The 23,287-nt window shown below is 47.9% G+C and overlaps 1 protein-coding gene across 11 annotated transcripts in view; it reads right to left on the bottom strand.

The window, feature by feature from the left end:
- The window catches only part of adgrb2 (adhesion G protein-coupled receptor B2), a 1,298,770-nt gene that overhangs the window by 773,833 nt on the left and 501,650 nt on the right, over nucleotides 1-23,287 (bottom strand). For all 11 annotated transcript variants that reach the window (XM_038801790.1, XM_038801818.1, XM_038801834.1 and 8 more), the window contains one exon: nucleotides 19,673-19,837. In XM_038801790.1, coding sequence (XP_038657718.1) covers nucleotides 19,673-19,837 — 165 coding nt within the window. The remainder of the gene's footprint in view (nucleotides 1-19,672; nucleotides 19,838-23,287) is intronic.

Raw genomic sequence — 23,287 nt, 5'->3', positions numbered from 1 at the left:
TACACCCACTGACAATTACATGCATCGTACAATTCTAGATGTGGTCAGCCCACAGTTTAAGGGTATGCAGATGAAAAAGAAATGGGTGATTGCCGCACAGGAAAAAGGAGGACCAGGCAGGTAGTACAAGAACAAAAGCAAAATACTATGTGTACTGGAAATCTGAAGTAAAAACTGGAAGTGTTGGAAACACATTGCAGGTCTGGCAATGGCAGTGGGAAACAAAGATAATGTTTTAAGTTGAATATGACTCTTATTTAGAGCTTCCACCACCTCCTCCAGCAGCATGTTCCAGGCATCCACAACCCTTTGTGTAAAAAAACCTCCCTCACACTTCTCTAAACTTTGCGCCCCCCCCCCCCCCCCGCACATCTCCTCTAAACTTTGCCCCCCCACACACCTTAAACCTATGTTCCCTAGTAATTGACTCTTCCACGCGAAAAAGTTTCTGATTATCCACTCTGTCCTTGTCACTCATAATTTAAAAAAGATATATTTTTATTAAAGCATTTATGTGCATACATTGAACACAACCAAAACCAAAAAGAGAACAGACAGGAAATCTTATAACAAATAAATAACACCCCATCGCCCCACCCTTTATGTCATTCCCCTCCACCCACCCTGCATTACCCATTTTCGGCCCCTTTATCCACTGCCCATAAATGGTTTCCATTTCCGGGCAAAGCCATCCATGAACCTCTCAAGGCAAACATGCTTTTTTCCAGCCTAAAGAATTCCGCGAACTCGCTCACCCACACTCCCAGCTTCGGCCACCCCGAGTCCCTCCACTCCAAAAAAATCCGTCTCTGGGCAATTAGGGAGGCAAAGGCCAAAATGTCAGCCTCTCTCGCCCCCTGGACTGCATCGTCTTCCGACACTCCGAATATTCTGGACTTGGGGCAAAGTTCACCTTCAGCACTTCGGACATTACGTGTGAAAACCATTGCCAAAACCCCTTCAGCTTCAGGCATGCTCAAAATATGTGAACATGGTTCGCGGGCCTCCCCACACACCCCCCTCCACCCCTCAAAGAACCTGCTCATTCTGGCCACCATCATATGCACCCTATCAACTACTTTGAATTGAATAAGGCTAAGCCCAGCACAAAAAAAGGATGTATTTACTCTCCTCAAAGCCTCTTCCCACAACCCAACCTCCATTCCCCTCCCTAGCTCCTCCTCCCACTTCTATTTAACTACTCCGATTGGGGCTCCCTCCCAGTCCATTAACTCCTCATAAATATCCAATATCCTACTCTCACCAACTCCTGCTTTCAACATATCCTTGACCGAGGCACCCTCCAAATTCAGATATTGCCATCACAGTCCCGAGAACCTCAGGGCCGCCACCACCTCCGGGCTCGCGGATCACTTGGCCGGCAAGAACGGCAGAGGCTCCGTCAACAGTGCCCCAAAGTTTGTGTCCTTACAGGAGGCTGCCTCCATCTGGTCCCATGCCGACCTCTCCCCCACTACCTACTTCCTACCCATGTCTATATTCGCTATCAAGTAATAGTTCATTCTCTTAGGCAAGGCAAGCCCACCCCCACAACCCTCCCCCCACACCTAACGTTCGATGACAGAAACCTTCCTTTTACAAACACCGTGTTCCCATTCCAACAGCTCCTTCTTTCTTTCTTTACATGTGGGGATTTTCCTGCCCACACATACCACAAAATCAGACCATTAATTTTCATGAAAAACGTCTTTGAAATAAAGATCGGAAAGTTCTGGAAAACAAATAAGAACCTCGGGAGTTCTGTCATTTTCACGATTTGCACCTACCCCGCCAGCAACAATGGGAGCACGTTCCATCTCATAAAGTCCCCTTGCATCTGCTCCACCAACCGCATCAAATTCAATTTATGTAGTTGTTCTCATCCCCGCGCCACCTGGATGCTCAAGAATCTAAAGCATGTCCCCACCAATTTAAACAGCAGCTCGCCCAACCTCCTCCACTGCCCCCTTGTCTTGATCGGAAAGACCTCACTCTATCCCAACTTATATCCGGAAAACCGGTTGAATTCCTCAAAAATGTTCACGATCCCCCCCAATACGTCCCAGTGGATCCGATATATAAAGCATCAGATCGTCGGTGTAGAGCGAGACCCTAATGGTCCACCCCCCCCGCATTATCCCATTGCAGCTCCTTGACGCTCCAAGCACCATTGCCAGTGGCTCCATCGGCGAAGCAAAAAGCAATGGAGAGAGTAGGCATCCCGTCTTGCCCATGATGTCGTCTGAAATACCCCAAACTCACCCAATTCGCCCACACACTTGCTACTGGCGCCCAATACAGCAACCAGACCCAATCACATTCAATAAACGCCTAATGTTCGGTGACAGATGCCTCCCCTTTACAAACCCCGTCAAGTCTTCCCCTATCACCTAGCACACAGTCCTCAATCCGCGAGGCCAACATCTTTGCCAGTAGTTTGGCATCCACATTGAGCAGCAATATCGGATGGTAGGACCCACACTGCTCCGGGTCCTCATCCTTCTTCAAAATTAAGGATATTGAAGCCTGCGATAACGTAGGAGGAAGCTACCCAATCTCACTCACTTCATTGTATGCCTTCATCAGAAGGGACCCCAGATCCCCCGAAAACTTCTTGTAAAATTTTCCCGGGAACCCATCTGGGCCCGGGGCCTTCCCTGCCTGCATCAGCCCGATACCCTCCATCATCTCCACCAGTCCAATGGGTGCCCCCACCCCTTCTATCAGGTCCGCCTCCACTTTGTGGAACTCCAACCCGCCCAGAAATCACCGCATTCCCTTTTCCCCAGTCGGGGGCTCTGATTCATACAACGTCTTATAGAATTCCTCAAAAATCCAATTCACCCCTACCGGATCCAAAACCACTCTTCCTCTCCCAACATTCACATTTACGATCTCCCTCGCCGCCTCCTGCTTCCTAAGATGGTGAACTTGCATCCTGCTCACTTTCTCCCAATATTCATACACTGCCTCCCTGGCCCTACGTAACTGCCCCACTGCCATCCTTGAAGATACCAGCCCGAACTCCATCTGGAGCTTCTGCCACTCCTTCACAACCCTGTCTCCGGCGCCTCCGAGTACCTCTTACCTACCCATAGCAGCTCCTCCACCAGCGTAGCCATCTCTGCCCGCTCCGTCCTATGCACCCGGATCCGATATAAACTTTCCCCGACCACTGCCTTAAGCACCTTCCATAACATGGCGGCGTTATCATTCAGCTCCACATACCCCAAATAGTGACCCTCACTGGCTCACACACCTCCTCAACTGCTAGCAACCTCACGTCTCATCTCCACTTCAGGCACTGACCCCTCCGCTCCCCGGTCCACTTGCAAGCCCACCCAATGTGGCGCATGTTCAGAGACCACAATCGCTGCCCCCCCCCCCACATACGCTCCATGAACCCCTTCAGCTTCTTGGCCACAGCCGACACACTCCCTGACAGTGGACTCGACCGGTCCAATCTCGGCTCGATAACAGCATTAAATTTCCCCCCATAATCAGCCGGTGCGAGTCCAGGTCCGGCATCTTCCCCAACACCCGCCTCATGAATTCAACATCGTCCCAATTTGGGGCATAAACGTTCACCAAGATCACTGGCACCCCTCTTTCACACCCAAATCTGCTACTATAATCCCCACCTCAAACATTACCCGCTTATTTATCAGCACCGACATCCCCCACATCTTCAAAACCAATCCTGAGTGAAAGACTTAGGAGCAAAACTTGCTCAGAGGAGGGCACGTTTTAATAACGTTAAAGCGGCCATGTATGCAAAGGGAATAACATTTGGACTGCTCTAACCGACCTGTCTTTGGGTAACCTACGAGGACCGGGAACTATATTTTGGCTCGCTGGAAGAAGTGGCAGTCTTTACGAAAGACAACAACCTGGGGGAACCCATCAGGACTTTTTAAAAAACTGGTCGGTAACGATTTAAATCAAAATGTTCTGTGGTGCACTGTAACTTGAGTTGCGATGACCGGGAAGAGAAGGATTTCTATGAGTTATCTAACTTTGACCTTTTAGTGTATGTACCAAGGTACAGTTTCTTCCTTTTTTTTGTGTTGTAAAAAAAATAAAAAAAATGGAGGGGGGTGAAGAAAAGTTCTCAAATTAAGATGTTCTAGGAAGGAAAGACATCTGTCTGAGTTATTGCATGCATAATATTTTCTGTCTTTCCATTTATCTTGTTTGTTTTCACATCCATTATTTGGGACTTTATTTGAAGGTGATGGGATTGATTAGATGTTGCAAAGGGGAAGGGGTGGGCCGTTCAGCCCAGACCTTAAGTGGATGGTTTGTTTGCTTTCTGTGTTTGGTGCTATTGTTTTGAAAGCTTATGTTAAGAGTTGGGGGTAAAGATCCAGCAGCTGGTGGAATCCTCGGCGCCAGGGGCGCGACCTGCTAGGCAAGCTGGTAAGGCTCGTTCACGGGAGCGAAGTGGGGGGTGAGCTGAAAAGTAACAGGGTATGGGGGGAGGGACTGGAGAGGGAGGGGTAGGAGACTTCCAGGAGGCTGGAGATGGAGACGAGATGGCGGCTGCTGCCGAGGGGCAGATCTGGGGAAGCGTGGGCCATGGGCTAAGGGCTGGCCTAGGAAAGGTCATCGCTGATCGACAGGGCAGGGTGGGGCAAGAGCCCTTCCAACCAGACTGGTAACGTGGAATGTTCGTGGCCTGAATGGGCCGGTCAAGAGGGCCCGTGTGTTCGCACACTTGAGACAGTTAAAGGTGGATGTGGCCATGTTACAGGAGACACAATTGAAGCCGGGGGATCAATTCAGACTGAAAAGGGATGGGTCAGACAGGTGTTCCATTCAGGATTGGACTTTAAAACAATGGGGGGTGGCCATCCTGATTAACGAAAGGGTGGCGTTTGAGGTGGGGAAAATAGAGACAGACCCGGGAGGCAGATTTATTATGGTTAGCGTGAAACTGGAGGGAATGACAGTGATGTTGGTAAATATATATGCCCCCAAACTGGGATGACGGCGTGTTTGAGGGAGGTGAAGCGGAAGTGGAAAGAGGAGCTGGGAAGGGAGCTGGAAATGGAAAAGTGGGAAAAAGCCTTGAAGAGAGTCAATTTATGCTCGTCCTGTGCCAGACTTAGCCCGATCCAGTTCAAAGTGGTCCACAGGGCCCACATGACGGTAGCCCGGATGAGCAGGTTTTTTGACGAGGTGGAGGACAGATGTGGGCGGTGTGGGGGTAGCCCAGCTAACCATGTAGATATGTTCTGGGAATGTCCGAAGTTGAGGAGATTCTGGCTGGGATTTGCGGACGTTATGTCAGAAGTCCTGGAAGGGAGGGTAACTGGCAATATTTGGGGCATCGGATGATCCGGGAGTCAAGTGGGGGAGGGAAAATAGGAGGCATGGCAGTGTTAGATAAGGACAGGGAACTCAGTATACAGGTAATAAGGAAATAGAGCGTGGGCAGTACGGGACATTGCTTTTCAGGTTTTTTTGCGTGTGTCGGCCCACGCGGTTGTTTAAGAAATGTTAATGTGGGGACCTCCGGTGACGGCTAAGGAAGAGTAAGTCGCACATTTAGTGGCTCACGCTCTGGTCGGACTTTTGGACCTTTCCCCAGACTTTCTTCTGGTTTTAAACGGAAAACTTGTAGGTTGAGGCAACTGGGCACTGTTTCCTCGCATTGGCTTATGGAAAAAAGGATCAGAAGTGCACGAAAGGGCAGAAACAAGAAGCCAGTAATGAGCTGTGTTAAAGCTGCAATGGGAGACAGTATGGTCGAGGAACGGACCCCTGGGGCAGCAGCGCAGCGACCAACAGGCCCAGTGATGCAGGCCATTCAGGATGGCTTCACCAGGAGATGGGAATGCATGGACCCAATCAAAGAATCAATTGACCGCCGAGAGAGCAGAGTGGATGCCCAGGATCCGGTGGTTCAGAAGGTGGAGAAGGCACTGCTGGAACAAGAGGAGCACCAAACAGCAGTGGAGCTGGAGGTGGGGGTGCTTCGGGAACAGCAGAAAAGGCTCCTGGAGAAGGTGGAGGACCCTGAGATACGGTCCTGCCGGCAGAACCTAAGAAATGTTGGGCTCCCGGAGGGAGCTGAGGGAGCAGATGCTGGAGCATACTTGGCGGGTATGTTCGAAAAACTGCTGGGGGAGGGGGCATCCCCCCGACCGCTGGAGGTGGACAGGGCGTACAGGGCGCTTCCCAGGAAGCCATGGGCGGGGGACCCTCCAAGGGCAACGGTGGTGAGATTCCATAGGTTCCTGGACAAGGAATACATTCTTTGGTGGGCCAAGTGCACGCGGAGTTGCAAGTGGGATAATAACTTCCTGCAGGCGTACCAGGACCTGAGCGTGGAGGTGGCGAGGAAGAGGGCAGGCTTCAACCAAGTCAAGGCGATATTCTTTAAGAAGCAGGTGAAGTTTGGTCTGCTGTATCTGGCAGACGCTGTGGGTTACGCATGAAGACCAACATCATTATTTTGAGTCACCCGATGAGGCACTGGACTTTGCAAAAAGAAAAGGACTGGTGGGAATTTGAGAACTTTTGGACTCAGTGACAATATGTTGGCCTATATTGGGCCCTTTTTCCTTTTCTGTTTTTCTCTGGGGGGGTCTTGTTTGTTTTTCTTTACTCCCCCTTGGTGTTTTTGGTGGGGTGTGTTTTTTCTCTGTTGTTAAATTGATTATGCCTTCTCGTATTGTTTTGTGTCAGTCTTTTTTGGACCTCTGTTTTGGGGAAAAGGAAAGTGGGGCGGGGGGGGGGGTCGATTTTCCGTTTCGTTTTTTCTGGGTAGATGTTGGCAATATTCCTTTTGTGTTTATCTTGTGTGTTTTTACTGATGTGCACTTTTGTGTGATGGAGATGTGCCTGTCTGGGTTTCGGTGGGTGGTGCTTTGGGTTTTTTGGGTTTTCTTGCTGCTGGGTGTTTGTTTGGGGATTGTTGGATGAGGAAATTTGTTTGCAGGAGCAGTGCGAGGGGTGCGAGGAACAATGGGTGGGAGACTTCTTGTCGCCAGAGGTGGGGCCACCAAGCTAGCTGGGTGAGCTAGCTCATGGAAGCACAGTGGGAGGGGGGGTGTATATGCTTAGTTTATTAGCTGGGTTGGGATTTAGAGTAGTGTTGTTTGCGGGGGTTAGAGGGGATGGGTTCTGCTGACGTGGGAGGGACTTCGATGGAAGGTCACTGAGGGAGTCGGGGATGGGGGCTGCCGCGGGGAGCGCTGGAGGAGGTGCGGCGCATGGGCTAGAGACGGGCCTAAGAAAGGGGATGGCTGACCGGCGGGGGAGGGGGGGGGGGACTTTGCCCCCCAACTAGGCCGGTCACCTGGAATGTCTGGGGGCTAAATTGGCCGGTATAGAGGGCACGTGTGTTTGTGCACCTGAGGAGACTGAAGGCGGACGTGGTGATGCTGCAGGAGACACCTCTTAAAGTAGTGGATCAGGTCAGGTTGAGGAAAGGTTGGGTAAGTCAGGTTTTCCACTCAGGGCTGGATTCAAAACAAGAGGGGCTGCAATTCCGATTAACAAATGGGTGGCATTTGAGGTGGGGAGGATAGTCGCGGATGTGGGAGGTCGACATATCATGGTTAGTGGCAAGCTGCAGGGTATGAAGGTAGTGCTGGTCAATGTATAAGCGCCAAATTGGGACGATGGGGATTTTATAAAGAGGATGCTGGGGAAGATTCCGGACCTGGATTCGCACAGGCTGATTATGAGTGGGGATTTCAACACGGTTATTGATCTAGGCCTGGACCTGTCATGCTGGAGAACGGGCAAGGTGTCAGCAATGGCAAAGGAGCTGAAAGGGTTTACGGAGCAGATTGGGAGGGGGGTTCCGGGGGTGGATCCATGGAGATTTAGGCAGCCGAGGGCCAAGGAATTCTCTTTTTTCTCCCACATACACAAGGTGTACTCCCGGATAGATTTCTTTGTTGTGGGCTGGGCCCTGTTGGCAGGGGTGGTGGACAAGGGGTATTCGGCGATTACGATCTCGGACCATGCTCCGCACTGGGTGGACCTGCAGGTCAGTATGGATAGCAAGCAGCGCCCGCAATGGAGGTTGGATGTGGGGCTGTTGGCGGCCAAAGCGGTGTGCGAGAGGGTGAGGAATTGCATGCTGAACTACCTGCAGGTAAACGATAAGGGGGAGGTCTCAACAGCAGTGGTCTGGGAAGCGCTGAAGGCATACATAGATACATAGAACATACAGAGGAGAAGGAGGCCATTCGGCCCATCGAGTCTGCACTGACCCACTTAAGCCCTCACTTCCACCCTATCCCTGTAATCTAATCCCTCCTAACCTTTTTTTTTTGGACACTAAGGGCAATTTATATTTCCTTGTTATGTATATTGTTGATTTTGTTGCTGTTGAAATGCCAAAGAAATACCTCAATAAAACGTTTATTAAAAAAAAGAAATGTGAATTTGTTACTGAAAATTACAAATGCTTCAATAAAACATTTTCTAAAAACAAACACTCTTAAGTACCTGTTCGCCCCCGTTGCGCTCCTGTGAACTAGCCCGCCCAACTAGCCTGGCAACCCCGCCCATGATGCCAAACATCCTACCCCCCACTGATTTCCCCTCCCCACTGTTCGCATGCTTCCATAGTGCAAAAAAGAATAACAATCAGAAAAAAGGTGCACTCACCCTCCATGGTCCTCCAGCATCCCCCCAAAGAATGCCCCAAAAAACATACCCTCAAAGAAGAAAGGTTCTCCTCTGACTATCACCCAAAGAGAAACAAAGCAATAAACAAAAAGGCACACTTCACACTTCCTCCAAAGTTCAATATACTCCATATCCTGCCAGGTCATTGTCTCTCAAGAACTCCATTGCCTCCTCCGGTGTTCTGAAATAATGCTCGCGGCTGTTGTGGGCCACCCAAAGGAGGGCCCGGCACAGCATCCTGAACTTCACCCCCCACTTCTTAAAGAGGGCAACCAGGTACATCTCCTCGTCTGCCTGGCACACCGCAAGATCTTCTGTTTGTCCATGAACCGATGTAACCTTCGTTCATTGTCCTCAGCGGCTCATTCACCTGAGGCTTCCCAATCAGCGTCCAATCGACCTCCAGGGCCAGTTGAAGGCCCACTCCCCCATTAGCTGCTCCAGCATTTTGGCTACATAAGAGCCTGTGCTCACTCCCTCAATGCCTTCTGGCATTCCCAAAATTCTCAAATTTTGCCTCCGGGAGCGGTTCTCTAAATCTTCCACTTCCTTCTTGAGCCGCTTCTGGGTCTCCCTCAACATCCCAATTTTGCAGCTAACGAGGGAAGCTGCTCCTCGTGCTCCCCCACTGTCTCCTCCACTTTCTGGATTGCCTGGCTCTGGTGTCCAGCCTCAGCTCCACATAGTTGATCCCCGATTTCAGCGAGTCTACCACCTTCGCCAGGTCCTCCAGAGCCTCCCTCCTCTGCTGGCTGAACTTCTCGTTCAGAAAGCTCTGTCAATCATTGGGCTGGTAGGGCCGACCCCTTACACTCCGCCATCTTTTCCTGTGTCGCTTGAAGAGTTTCTTATTCTTGCAGCTCCTTCCTTCTAAACTCACTTCTGGCCCACAAATCCACCACCGACCCCAACAGTGGTGTATAACCGTGCTCCACCACCTCTACACCTTTATCCTCCAAAACATCCGCCCTGTTTTGGCATTCCCAAAATTCTCAAATTTTGCCTCCGGGAGCGGTTCTCTAAATCTTCCACTTCCTTCTTGAGCCGCTTCTGGGTCTCCCTCAACATCCCAATTTTGCTGCTAACGAGGTAAAGGATTGAAAAAGCCACCTCAAGTGGGAGCTGGCATATGTGTGAACACTCACTCCATGGCCGCCATCGGACGTTTCCACTGCTCATAATTTTGTAGACTTCTATCAGGTCGACCCTCAACCTCCGCCGTTCCAGTAAGAACAAATGGAGTTTATCCAACCTCTCCTCATAGCTAATGCCCTTCATATCAAGCATTCTGGTAAACCTCTTTTGTACCCTCTCCAAAGTCTCCACATCCTTCTGGTAGTGTGGCAACCAGAATTGAACACTATATTCCAAGCGCGGCCGAACTAAGGTTCTATACAACTGCAGCATGACTTGCCAATATTTACACTCAATGCCCCTTCCGATGAAGGCAAGCATGCCGTATGCCTTCTTGACTACCTTCTCCACCTGCGTTGCCACTTTCAGTGACCTGTGTATCTGTACACCCAGATCCTTCTGCCTGTCAATACTCTCCATTTACTCTATATTTACTCTATATTTCCCACCTGTAATAGAACTTTCAAAACGCATCTCCTCACAAATGTCCGTATTCTGCGTCTCTCCGCCCAAGTCTCTAACCAATCTATATCCTGCTGTATCCTCTGACAGTCCTCATCGGTATCATAATTCCACCAAACTTTGTGTCATCCGCAAACTTACTAATCAAACCAATTACATTTTCCTCCAAATCATTCATACATACTCCAAACAACAAGGTCCTAATACTGATCTATGTGGAACACCACTAGTCACAGACCTTCATTCAGAAAAATATTCTTTCACTGGTACCCTCTATCTTCTGTGACTGAGCCATTCTGTACCAATCTTGCCAGCTCATCTCTGATCCCATGTGACTTCACGTTCTGTACCAGCCTGCCATAAGGGGCCTTGTCAAAGGCTTTACTGAAGTCCATGTAGACAGCATCCACTGCCCTACCTCCATGAATCATTTTTGTCACTTCCTCAAACAAATCGATCAATTTAGTGAGACACAACCTCCCCTTCACAAACCCATGCTGCCTCTCGCTATTGCTAATGCCTTGGCTTTTGTGAACTCAGTGGAAGACAATTAAGACTGCAGTTCACTGTGAAATCCGGACTCTATCCCTTGTTATTATATTTCCTACCTGATTCTTATGATGCTATTTATCATGTTAGCGTGTTGGTAACGGAGTACTACAATGACTGTTTTATGCTTAAAAATCTCAGGAACTTCCATTTATCTTGAATGGAAAGCACCCTTCAGCGTGCTCCTAGGTAGGGTGGGCTTTCAGAGTCTGGTACAGACTCGGTGGGCTGAATGGTCTCTTTCTGCACTGTAGGAATTCTAAGTTTCTAATACGTCCACATGCTTCCAAATGGGAGTAAATCCTGTCTCAAAGAATCCTTTCCAATAATTTCCCCACCAGTGACGTAAGGCTCGCCAGCCTGGAATTTCCTCAATTATCCTTGCTACCCTACTTGAACAAAGAAACAACATTAGCTATTCTCCAGTCCTCGGCACATCACCTGTGAGGATACAAAGATTCCTGTCAAGGCCCCAGCAATTTCCTTCCTTGCCTTCCTCAATATTCAATCAGGCACTGTGGGCTTAGCTATCTTAATGTTTTTCAAGATGCCTAACACCTCCTCCCTTTTGATCTCAATGTGACTCAGATTATCTGCACATACTTCCCCAGACTCATCATCCACCAAGTCCTTCTCTTTGGTGAATAAGGATGCAAAGTACTCATTTAGTACCTCGCCCATTGCACCCGGCTCCACACATTGATTTCCTTCCCTGTCCTTGAGTGGACCAACTCTTTCCCTGGCTACCCTCTTGCTCCTAATATACGTATAAAAAGCCTTGGGATTTTCCTTAACCCTATTTGCCAATGACTTTTTGTGACCCCTTTTAGCCCTCCTGTCTCCTTCCTTAAGTTCCTTCCTACTTTCCTTCTCTTCCTCATAGGTTCCATCTGTTCCCAGCCTTTGCAGCATCCTTGAGCACGGGTGAGGTCCCGGAGGACTGGAGAATTGCTAATGTTGTCCCTTTGTTTAAGAAGGGTAGCAGGGATAATCCAGGGAATTATAGACCTGTGAGCTTGACGTCAGTGGTAGGCAAACTGTTGGAGAAGATACTGAGGGATAGGATCTATTCACATCTGGAAGAAAATTGACTTATCAGTGATAGGCAGCATGGTTTTGTGCAGGGAAGGTCATGTCTTACAAACCTAATAGAATTCTTTGAGGAAGTGACAAAGTTAATTGATGAGGGAAGGGCTGTAGATGTCGTATACATGGACTTTAGTAAGGCGTTTGATAAGGTTTCCCATGGCAGGTTGATGGAAAAAGTGAAGTCGTATGGGGGGCAACGCAGGTTGATAGAGTGGTCAAGAAGGCATACAGCATGCTTGCCTTCATCGGATGGGGTATTGAGTACAAGAGTTGGCAGGTCATGTTACAGTTGTATATGACTTTGGTTAGGCCACATTTGGAATACTGCGTGCAGTTCTGGTCGCCACATTACCAGAAGGATGTGGATGCCTTGGAGAGGGTGCAGAGGAGGTTCACCAGGATGTTGCCTGGTATGGAGGGTGCTAGCTATAAAGAAAGGTTGAGTAGATTAGGATTGTTTTCGTTGGAAAGACGGAGGTTGAGGGGGGACCTGATTGAGGTCTACAAAATTATGAGAGGTATGGACAGGGTGGATAGCAACAAGCTTTTCCCAAGAGTGGGGGTGTCAGTTACAAGGGGTCACGATTTCAAAGTGAGAGGGGGAAAGTTTAAGGGAGATGTGCGTGGAAAGTTTTTTACGCAGAGGGTGGTGGGTGCCTGGAATGCTTTACCAGCGGAGGTGGTAGAGGCGGGCACGATAGCATCATTTAAGAAGCATCTAGACAGGTATATGAATGGGCGGGAACAGAGGGAAGCAGACCTTGGGAAATAGGAGACAGGTTTAGATAAAGGATCTGGATCGGCGCAGGCTGGGAGGGCCGAACAGGTTCCTGTGCTGTAATTTGCTTTGTTCTTTATTCTTCTTGCCCTTACAAATGCTTCCTTTTCTTTTTGACTAGGCTCACAATATCCCTCGTTATCCAAGGTTCCTGAAATTTGCCATATTTATCCTTCTTCCTCGCAGGAACATGTAGGTCCTGAATTCCTATCAACTGACATTTGAAAGCCACCCACATGCCAGATGTTGATCTACCCTCAAAGATCCTCCCCAATCTAGATTCTTCAGATCCAGCCTAATATTGTTATAATTAGTCTTTCCCCAGTATAGCACCTTCATCCAAGGACTCCTCTTACCTTTATCCAACAGTACCTTAAAACTTACTGAATTATGGTCACTGTTCCCAAAATGCTCCCCTACTGAAACGTTGACCGCCTGGCCAGGCTCATTCCCCAATATCAGGTCCAGTAAGGCCCCTTTCCTGGTTGCACTATTTATATATTGCTTCAAGAAGCCCTCCTGGATGCTCCTTACAAACTCTGTCCCATCCAAGCCCCGAGCTCTAAGTGAGTCCAAGTCAATATAGAAAAAGTTAAAATCACCCATCACAACAACCCTATTGCTTTCACACCTTTCCAAAGTCTGCCTACACATCTCCTCCTCTATCTCCCGCTGGCTGGGAGGCCTGTAGTAAACCCCCAACATTGTGACTGCACCCTTCCAAATGCTGAGGTCTACCCATATTGCCTCGCTACACGGGCCCTCTGAGATGTCCTACTGCAGTCCAGCTGTGTTATTCAGTTCTGAACAATGGTGAGAGGGATGGTTCCACTGAGGACTGCAGCCAGAGTCAAATCTATGGTACTATAACTGCTTTAGCTGTACAGGGGGCAGGAGGATGATGGGGAAACAAATAGTGATAGTGGATTCTATAGTTAGGGGGACCAACAGGCAATTCTGAAGCAACAAATATGAATCCAGGATGGTAAGTTGCTTCCTGGTGCCAGGGTTAAGGATATCAATGAACACTCAGAGGGGTGGAGCGACCATGATCCATATCAGCATAAATTACATCGGTAGAGGAGGGATGTAGTCCTACAGGCAGATTTTAGGCAGCAGGGAAAGAAAATAGCAAGCAGGACCAAAGAGTAATCTCTGGATTACATCCTGTGTCATGCACTACTGAATATAGAAATAGGGAAATAGAAGAAATAAAGGCACAGTTGGAAAGATGATGCTGGAGGGAACACTTTCAATTACTGACAATGGAACAGTTCTGGGAGACAAGCAACCTGTATAGGCTGGACGAGATGCATATGAACAGAGCCGTCACGAATGTTTTTGTGGGGAAGTTTGCCAGTGCTATTAGAGAAAGATCAACCAGAAAGCAACCAGAGGGTAACATTAGAAGAAAAACCAATGTGTACAAAGAATTAGGAACGTTAGCACGCGAGCAAGAAACAATAAGGTGAGGTCAGAGAAAGACAGAATGCAAAGGCCCAAATTGGGGAATTGTGCATGTATGTGAATGCATAGAGTGCAGTAAATAAGGTTGGTGAGCTGCAGGCTCAGGTAGCCATTTGGAAATACAATATCATGATGATAATGGAAACGTTGCTCAAAAAGGTTAGGGCTACATATTCCTGGATGCAAAGTTTTCAGAAAAAATGAGGAAAAGAAGAGGGGTGGCAGTACTGATTCAGGATAACTTCACCATTTTGGACAAAGAGGCTGTCTAAGATGGCTATTTGGTTAGAGTTAAGAAATAATAGAGGGAGGTCGGCCAACCACACCCACATGTTCTGGGCATGCCCCAGACTTGCCAGGTTCTGGACAGCCTTCTTCGGGGCAATGATCAAGGTTATGGGGATGAGGGTGAAGCCGTGCCCGAGAGTGGCAGTCTTCGGGGGATCAAACCAGCCAGAACGTCATAAGGGGAAGAGGGTTATCGCCTTTGCCTTTGCTTCCCTAATTGCCCACCACAGAATCCTGCTCGGCTGGTGATCACCAGCACCACCCACAGCTGCAAACTGGCTGCCAGATCTATTGGAATGTATCCATTTGGAGAAGATCATGTACACCATCCGAAGGTGGAAAGATGGCTTCCACAAAGCATGGGACCTATTCATCAACCTGTTCAAAACCAACAACTGACAGAATGGGGGGGGGGGGGGGGGCCACAGAAAGAAGACAGGAATGGGGGGGGGGGTTGCAAAAGGGAGGGAGAAACCAGAGGAAATACCAAGGGGGAGCCCAGAAAGAGACTGACACAGGGATCAGAGGGCCCAATATAAAGCCACAAGAAAAAGACAAACACCAAACAAACCACCTACAGTGAAAGATAGGGCTGAGGATAAGACCCAGAAATAGCAAAATAGCAGAAGAGGGGAAGTAGGGAGGGCGTGGGGGGGTTGTGGAAAGAGAGGTTGAGGGGGGGGGGGGGTACCGAAAAGGAACAATATGTAAACTGTTATCATCTCCTCATCCAGTCTTTTTCTTTTTATGTACAGTGTAAAATGCAAACTTTAATAAAAACATTAAAACAAAATAATAGAGGTGTCATTATACTGGTGTATTTTATAGGCCACCAACTGGTGGGACTGAGATAGAGGAAAGAGGAACAAATTTGCAAGGAAATTACAGAACGGTACAAAAACTACACAGTCATAATGAGTGACTTGAAATATCCTGACAATCTGGGATTGTAATAGTACAAAGGACACAGAGAGGGAAGAGTTTCTGAAGCATGTTCAGGGAATTTTCCAAATTGGTATGTTTTCAGTCCAAATGGAAGGAGCCATTTCTGTGTCTCGTTCTGAGGAATGGGTTGGGTCGAGTAGATCAAGTATCAGTCGGGGAATATTTGGGGAACACAGATCAGGGTATCATAGGATTTATTTTTACTTTGGAATAAGCAAGGAACAATCCAGAGTAAAAAATAATTAAATGGGGGCATCAAATTTCAATGAGGTGAGATGTGGATCTAGTCCAGATTAATTGGAATCAAAGACTGGCAAGCAAAACTGTAATTGAGCAATGGGTCTGCATTTAAAGAGGAGACTGATCATTTAGAGTCAAGAACCATTTCTGCAAAGAGAACTGCACACATTACACCCTTGGTCAAAAAAGAGTGTAAGTTTAAGCCCAACAACAAACTATGGGCTACAGTCTACCTTTGGCAGTGAGGTAGCTATTATCTTGGTAGACCCTCGGACTCCAGTGGATGGGAAAGCTTATAAAGATGCAAATGACATCCATTTATTTTCAACAATTTCTTTTAGAAATGGACCTTGACAATCCCAGGTGTCAGTTTCCATTTCGGGGCATGGCTCCAGTGAGATCTATATAATGCCTTGTTGGTCACCTTACAATTCCATACATCAGATGACTGGTGGTGGTCATCCTTTGGTCCAGCAAATAAGCAAAATAGAATAAAGTTTGACTTACATAGTTTACAATTTCTTTCATGTCTTAGGACAAGTTTGAGATAGCAGTAATAAAGTATAGAGTATTCAAAGTTTTATCAATGGGAACATAGAGAACAAGAACAAGAAAGTTGTGTCGAACTTGTGTGAGATACTTGTTCAGCCTCAGCTGGATGATTGGCATCACACTTTTGGAAGGATGTGAAAAGGGTGAAGGAGTGACTTACGAGAATGGTTCTAGGGATGAGGAACTTCAGTTATGAAGATAGATTGGAGAAGTTGGGACTGTTTTCCTTGGAGAAGAGTGAGAGGAGATATGATAAAAGTATTCAAAATTATGAAAGATCTGCAGAGAATAAATAGGGAAACACTGTTTCCACTTGTGATAAGATTGAAAACAAAAGGACACAGATTTAAAGGAACTGGCAAAAGAAGCAAAAGTGATATGAGAAGAAAGAAATAACAAAGTGAGTGGTTAGGGCAGGGGTGGGCAAACTACGGCCCGCATGCGGCCCGCCAAAGGTCTTTATGCGGCCCACCAAGATCAAGTCATTTAAAAAAAACTAAGGTTAATGGGGGGGGGGGGTGCTGTTGGGTTACTGGTATAGGGTGGATACGTTGACTTGAGTAGGGTGGTCATTGCTCGGCACAACATGTGTTTCATGTGAAGTTTCTACTTTAAAATATTAATTAATAAAAATTAATTGCTTTTTTTTCTTTAAACTGAGTTACTTTGTTTTTCAAATAAATGTGTTTCATGTAAAGTTTCTACTTTAAAATATTAATTAATAAAAATTAATTGCTTTTTTTTCTTTAAAAACCTTTTATTTTGGCTATTTTAAATATTAATTATTTTACTTAATATACTATGTGGCCCTTTAAAATTGTGAATTTCTGAATGTGGCCCTTGCACGGAAAAGTTTGCCCACCCCTGGGTTAGGGTCTGGAATGCACTGTCTGGGTGTGTGGTGGAGGCAGGTTCAATCAAAGCACCGAGTATTACTCTCCCACCTCTTCCCCAAAGCCCTGCACATTCTTTCTGTTCAGATCCAATTACCTCTTGAATGCTTCAACTGAACCTGCCAGCAGGTTCAAACATGGCATTCAAAAAGTAATTAGACAGTTATTTCTAAGGGAACAATTTGCAGAGTTACAGCCAGAAGGCAGGAGAGTGGCACTAAGCTCATTGTCAAATTTCAAACACAATGGGCCAAAAGACCTCCTTCTGCACTGTAACAATTCTGCGATTTTGAGAAAAGGTAGGACAAAACAACTACAGTAAAAGAGGTAGAGTAAAATGAAGCAGAAAATAGGGTAATTTCTAGAGTATGGGTGGGAGAGGGGAAGGTCTCAGATATCTATAAAGAACTCATGGAGTCAGAGGAAACACAGACAGAGGAGCTAAAGTACAAATGGGAGGAGGAGTTAGGGGAAAGGTAGAGGCAGGTCTCTGGGCGAATGCGTTAAGCATGGTCAACACATCCTCATCATGCGGTAGGCTCAGCCTGATACAATTTTAGGTTGTTCACCGGGCGCACATGACGGTGGCCCGGATGAGCAGGTTTTTTGGGATAGAAGACAGGTGTGCAAGGTGCGTGGGAGGGCACAAATGTCTTGGACAAATGTTGATTACTTAATGAGAGTTGATGAGGGTAATGCATTTGATGTGCTATATATGGGACAGAAACTTGCGCCTTCCCCAGGGGAAATTTAGTGAAATTAGGTAGTTAATCAATTGGGAGGGAGGATAGCAGCTGGGGTCCCCGCCACCTTCCCACCTCCAATTCAGTTAAATTCATGGTGAATGGTCTTCATATGCCATCATCAATGGAGCCTCTTAAATGTCCTATTAATGGCTACTCAGGTGCCTCATTTCACCTCCACTGAATTAAATCCAGCAATGGGCAGGAGACTTGCCATGCAGGAAGCCCGAAAAGCAAACCCTTTCAGGGGAGGGTGAAGGGAGCCCATTCAAAGGTACTCAGTGCCTGACAAGAACCAGACATTGGGGCAGTTATCACGTTGCTCTTGATGCTTGCTCCCCTCCACGTGAGCAACACCCGCCATCATTCAATAACTCACTTCTGAACTTTGACCTGAGATCCAGCAACAATCCTGTGGATTGGTTGTGTGTCATGTCAGCAGCAGCCACTGTCTTCCACATAGGCGTTGCCTCTGCTTGACCAGCAGCTCACAGCAGTCAGGACTTCCATCCTCAGGGTCGTGGGTTACTGGTCTGTCAGGTACATGAATAGAATGATGTGTAGTGGGCCTTCTCAAAAAGAGGAGAAACAGGGATCTGGCCAGTTCTTCAGCCGGCAGACTAGAGCTCCATGGCCTCCACAAGATTCCTCCCAAGGACTTTCAAGGAGGTATTCGATAAACTGCCACGTAACAGGCTTGTCAGGACATACTTTCACAATTTTAAAATTAAAAGTGTTTTGAATTATTCGGAGGAACTGTTAAATTTCTAAAGGACATGGACAGGTTAGTGGAATGAGTGGACACATTGCAGATGAAGTTTAGTGCAGGAAAGTGTGTGGTGATAGATTTTGGTAGGAAGAACGTAGAACGGTAATATTAAAAAATGCATACATTTCTAAAGAGGGTGAAGGAACAGAGAGACTTTGGAATAGACATATTTAAAGCATTGAAGATGGTAGGGCAGGTTGAGAAAGCAGTTAATAAGGCACACGGATTGCTTCGCTTCGGAAATAGAGGCACACAGTTCAAAAGAAAGCTATGCTGAAACTTTATAAAACAACAGGAGTGCTGCATCTATTTCTGAGCAGCGCACCTTCGGAAGGATGAGAAGATTTTCCGGAAAGTGAAGGAAAGAAAAGAATGGTTTCAAAACTGAGAGGTTACAGAAGAGTTAGATGGATAGATTGGTGAAGCTAGGACTGCTTTCCTTCGAGATTTGATAGAGGTAGTCAAAAGTAAGAGGGTTCTGGACAAAATAGATAGGGAGACACAGTTCCCATTGGATCCTGCCATTGTAGATAGATGTCAAACAACATTAGGCACTTCTTCACAGGGACAAATTCAATGAAAGTCAAAAGAAAAAGATGTGAACGTGGATCATTGTCAAGCAGCTAGATCCAACGGGGCACTAACTTGGACCTGCAAACAGGTTTCCTGCTCAAGGAAATAGGTAAACAGAAAGAATATACAGTGGTACAAAATTTTAAAAACAATTAAACTGATCTTTTGATCAAAAAAACCTAACCTGTTTCTTGCAATCATAATGTCACCTTAAATCGTACCTCACCAGTACATGTTGTGCAAGACCAATATCTATGATTTTAATACTGGCTTCCAAAAGGAACTTGGGATAATGGATCCAATGTACCCAACTGTGGAATTAATATAGATCTGTTCCTTAATCTAATAATGTATCATGGATTACCATGAGACAAGATTTAATGCACGTTTTTAAAAAATGATCCTGTCTGCTTCATCCTTTCTCTTCTGGAGTGTAGAAGAATGTCTTAAATGACAGTGACTGAAGTGGTTGAAAGCGAATAAGCAAAGAAATTAAAATATAACTTAAAATAATTAATAAGAAATATAATTTTCCTACCTGGGCACCTTTTCTCCTTGCATGTCCTGACCTCTTCACCTGATCCTTCACATGGATAACCTTTGACACTTGTCCCTTTGCACATTCGGAGACGTCGTTGCCAGCCACTGTCACATGTCTTGGAACACAAACTCCAGTGATTCCATGGACCCCATTTGCCTTCAGCTGGAAAATGTTGAAATTTTAATAAATTTGAGGGATTTGCCAGCATTTGCAGCAGCAGTCTACCAAATATCTGAAGCAAACAACATATGACATTTTTTTACAAGTACTGTAATTCATTCATCATCAACTTCAGATAATTGTACTTCCCACAAAACCTCAACAGGGAAAAAAAAAATCCCATTTTGGGCATGTTTAAAGCTGTTTAACAGGACTTTGCCATTTTTTTTTACCTCGACAAGGAATGCCCCACCAAAGTTGCACTTGCCTAATTTCCTCCACTGACGAGCTCAACTCGTCAGTGCAGGAAGACGACTCATGGATCGGGGCGCCATTTTAAAATGCCGCACCAATCTTTCAACCCTCCTCAGCTACTCCACTACGGCCTCCAGACCAGCCCACTGCACTCAACGTACCTCCGTGGGGGTCCTCGGGTGGCCCCTCACCCCAGCTCTTAAGGGCAAGGCACCCCGGTACCGATCCATAGCACGGACAACCTGGCACCTGGGCACTACCAGCCTGGCACCCTGACAGTGCCTTTGCCAGCCTGGCAGTGCCAAGGTGCCAGACTGGCAATTCCAAGGTGCCCTGGTGTCAGCGGGAGTGCCAGGATACTACTTGCCTAGAGCCCGAGCACCCAGCGGTCCAGGAGACCCCCCAAGGTGTCATTACACCTGGTCCACGTTTCTGGAAACCAGTGCTAAACAGTGCTCTGGCGGTCTCTCCTAATGGCTCATTTAAATATAAAAATCTGGATCGCACCCAACGAGGGCGAGAACCAGATTAATAATAATCTTTACTGTCACAAGTAGGCTTACATTAACACTACAATTAAGTCACTGTGAATACCCCTATTCGCCACATCATGCGCGATCTCGTTAAATCTCGCTGCGTGTTTCAACCATCGCGATTCAACGGCTTCATCGCGTCACCAAGTCAGGCACGATGAGGCCATTAAATCACATTAAATCCATGCTTTTGACCTAGAAAGGCAACTCAAACTGAGATGAATGATAAGATCTGCTGTCGATGAGGTGTGTAACATCATGAATATTGTATTGTATTCATATGTTATAAGAATGTCCAAAGCATGATTATTAATCAAACACGTGCTCTGGACAGCAGGTGTCTGCCTATCTTTACAAGTTCCGCTCAATGTACAACATATTTTACCGTCAAAATGGGAGTAAAGAGAAAATATTTGTGTAATAAATGCCAGTAGAGGCAGTGCTGAACAAAATAAGCTTGCTCCAAATCATCTACCTCATTTCAACAAGATGGTGTTGAAACTCATTGGACCATATTTTCATGTCAGGGGCAGGAATCTAGAGGGACTAATCTTGACCTTGCAATCACGCCTGTTTCAAAACTGCAGCAGGAAGGATCTTCCTTGGATCCAGGCCTGACATGTTCTGGAGGCGGGCGAGGCAGGAGTGCAGCTGGGCTGAGTCCTGAGCGGACAGGGTAAAAGGCCCACTTCCATTCCTAAAAAGCCTCAGCCGGGTGCTTTTGAGGCAATCGGTAGCTCACCTATATCGTGTTGAACCTTCTGACCACTTTAATCGCTCCCCTCACCCAGACCTCTTCCTGTCCTCCTCACCCACACTTTTCTCTCCATCACCCCCTCAGACAATATTCACTTTATGAACAAAATTCACAATCCCTATTAATACAATTGGAAGCTGCTGACTAGCCCATAAACTTCCAATGTAAATACACAGGGCGCGATTCTCCCAAACCGGGAGAAATCGTAAGGCTGGCGTCAAACCCGGGCGGGTTTGACGCCAGCGCGCCCCTTCCCGACCGGGAACCGATTCTGGTCCCCGGTCGGGGCTAGCAGCCCGACGCCGTAAACTCCGGCATCACGAGCTTAACGAATTTCGTTAAGCCCGCTTGCCGGAGTTAGCGCCGGCTGACGCGTCATATGACGTCAGCCGCGCATGCGCGGATTTGAAGACTCCAACCCGCGCCTGCGCGGATGATGTCATCGCGTATTTGCGCGAAACCCGCGCATGCGCGGGCCGGGATGCCCCTCAGCCGCCCCGCGAATGGATACTGCGGGGCGGCGGAAGGAGAAATAGTGCGCGGGCATTGGGCCCGCTGCCCGCGATCGGTGCCCACCGATTGCGGGCCCATGCACCCTTGGCACGGCCGTGGTACTGCCGTGCCAATCGGTGCCATGGTTATAAAAAGCGAGTTGTTCCCGCCGTTTTTACGAACGGCCAGACCAGGTCTGTTTGCCGTTCGTAAAAACAGCATAAAGGGCTGGGACTTTGGCCCATCTATCAGCTGTGAATCGCTGCCGGCCGTAAAAAAACGGCAGCAGCGATTCGTGTCGGGAGTTGGGCGGGGGGGGGGGGGGGAGAATAACGGGAGGGCGGGAAAAATGTCGGGAAGGCCCTCCTGCTATTCTCCGACCCGTCGTGGGGGGCGGAGAATCGCGCCCACAGACTTTTCAAAGCAACTGTATAAATAAGGTGATGTTACTGGTAAAAGAATTTGGCAGTTGTATTGCGGCTATGACCTCAGAAACTCAGAGTAAATAAACAGTTTCTGGATAGCAATCTCATCAATTGCCTGGACTGAATACATAAAAGCAACAGGGAGAAAAAATTAAACATTGACAGCAAATGAAAGCAAAATGCTGCAATTCTAGAAATCTGAAATAGAAACACAAAATGCTGGATAAACTCAGCAGGTCTGGCAGCATTTATGGAGAGAAAAACATCATTTAACATCACAGAGTTAACTCTCCTGAGCTCCTATCTCAGACCTTCCATAAGACCATACAAACATTCGAATTAGGAGAAGGAGGAGGCTACTTGGTCCGCCAAGCCTGCTCTGCCATTGAACATAATCATGGCTGATCTGGGCCGGGATTCTCCCCTACCCGGCGGGGCGGGGGGTCCCGGCGTAGCGGAGTGGCGCCAACCACTCCGGAGTCGGGCCTCCCCAAAGGTGCGGAATTCTCCGCACCTTTAGGGGCTAGGCCCTCGCCGGAGTGGTTGGCGCCACGCCAACTGACACCAAAACCGGCAGCAACGGCCTTTGACGCCCGCCGCCAGGGCTGGCCGAAAGGTCTTCGCCGGTTTGCGCATGTGCCGGTGCGTCAGCTGCCGCTGACGTCACCACCGGCGCATGCGCGGTAGGGGGGTCTCTTCCGCCTCCGCCATGGTGGAGGCCGTGGCGGCGGCAGAAGAAAAAGAGTGCCCCCACGGCACCGGCCCACCCGCCGATCTGTGGGCCCCGATCGCGGGCCAGGCCACCGTGGGGGCAAGATCTGGCCCCCTGGGTCCTGGGGGGGGCACGAGATGATCGGACCCCGGGGGCCCGCTCGCGCCGCCAATCCCGCCGGCACCAGAGGCGCTTCAATTCCCGCCGGCGGGAGAGGCCTATCAGCGGCGGGACTTTGGCCCATCGCGGGCCGGAGAATCGCCGCGTGGGGCATGCCGA

This window comes from Scyliorhinus canicula, chromosome 1, assembly GCF_902713615.1.
Source record: "Scyliorhinus canicula chromosome 1, sScyCan1.1, whole genome shotgun sequence".
NCBI classification, from domain to species: Eukaryota; Metazoa; Chordata; class Chondrichthyes; order Carcharhiniformes; family Scyliorhinidae; genus Scyliorhinus; species Scyliorhinus canicula.
The sequence above is the reverse complement of the archived record's forward strand: the minus strand, read 5'-3'. Positions and strand labels throughout refer to the sequence as shown.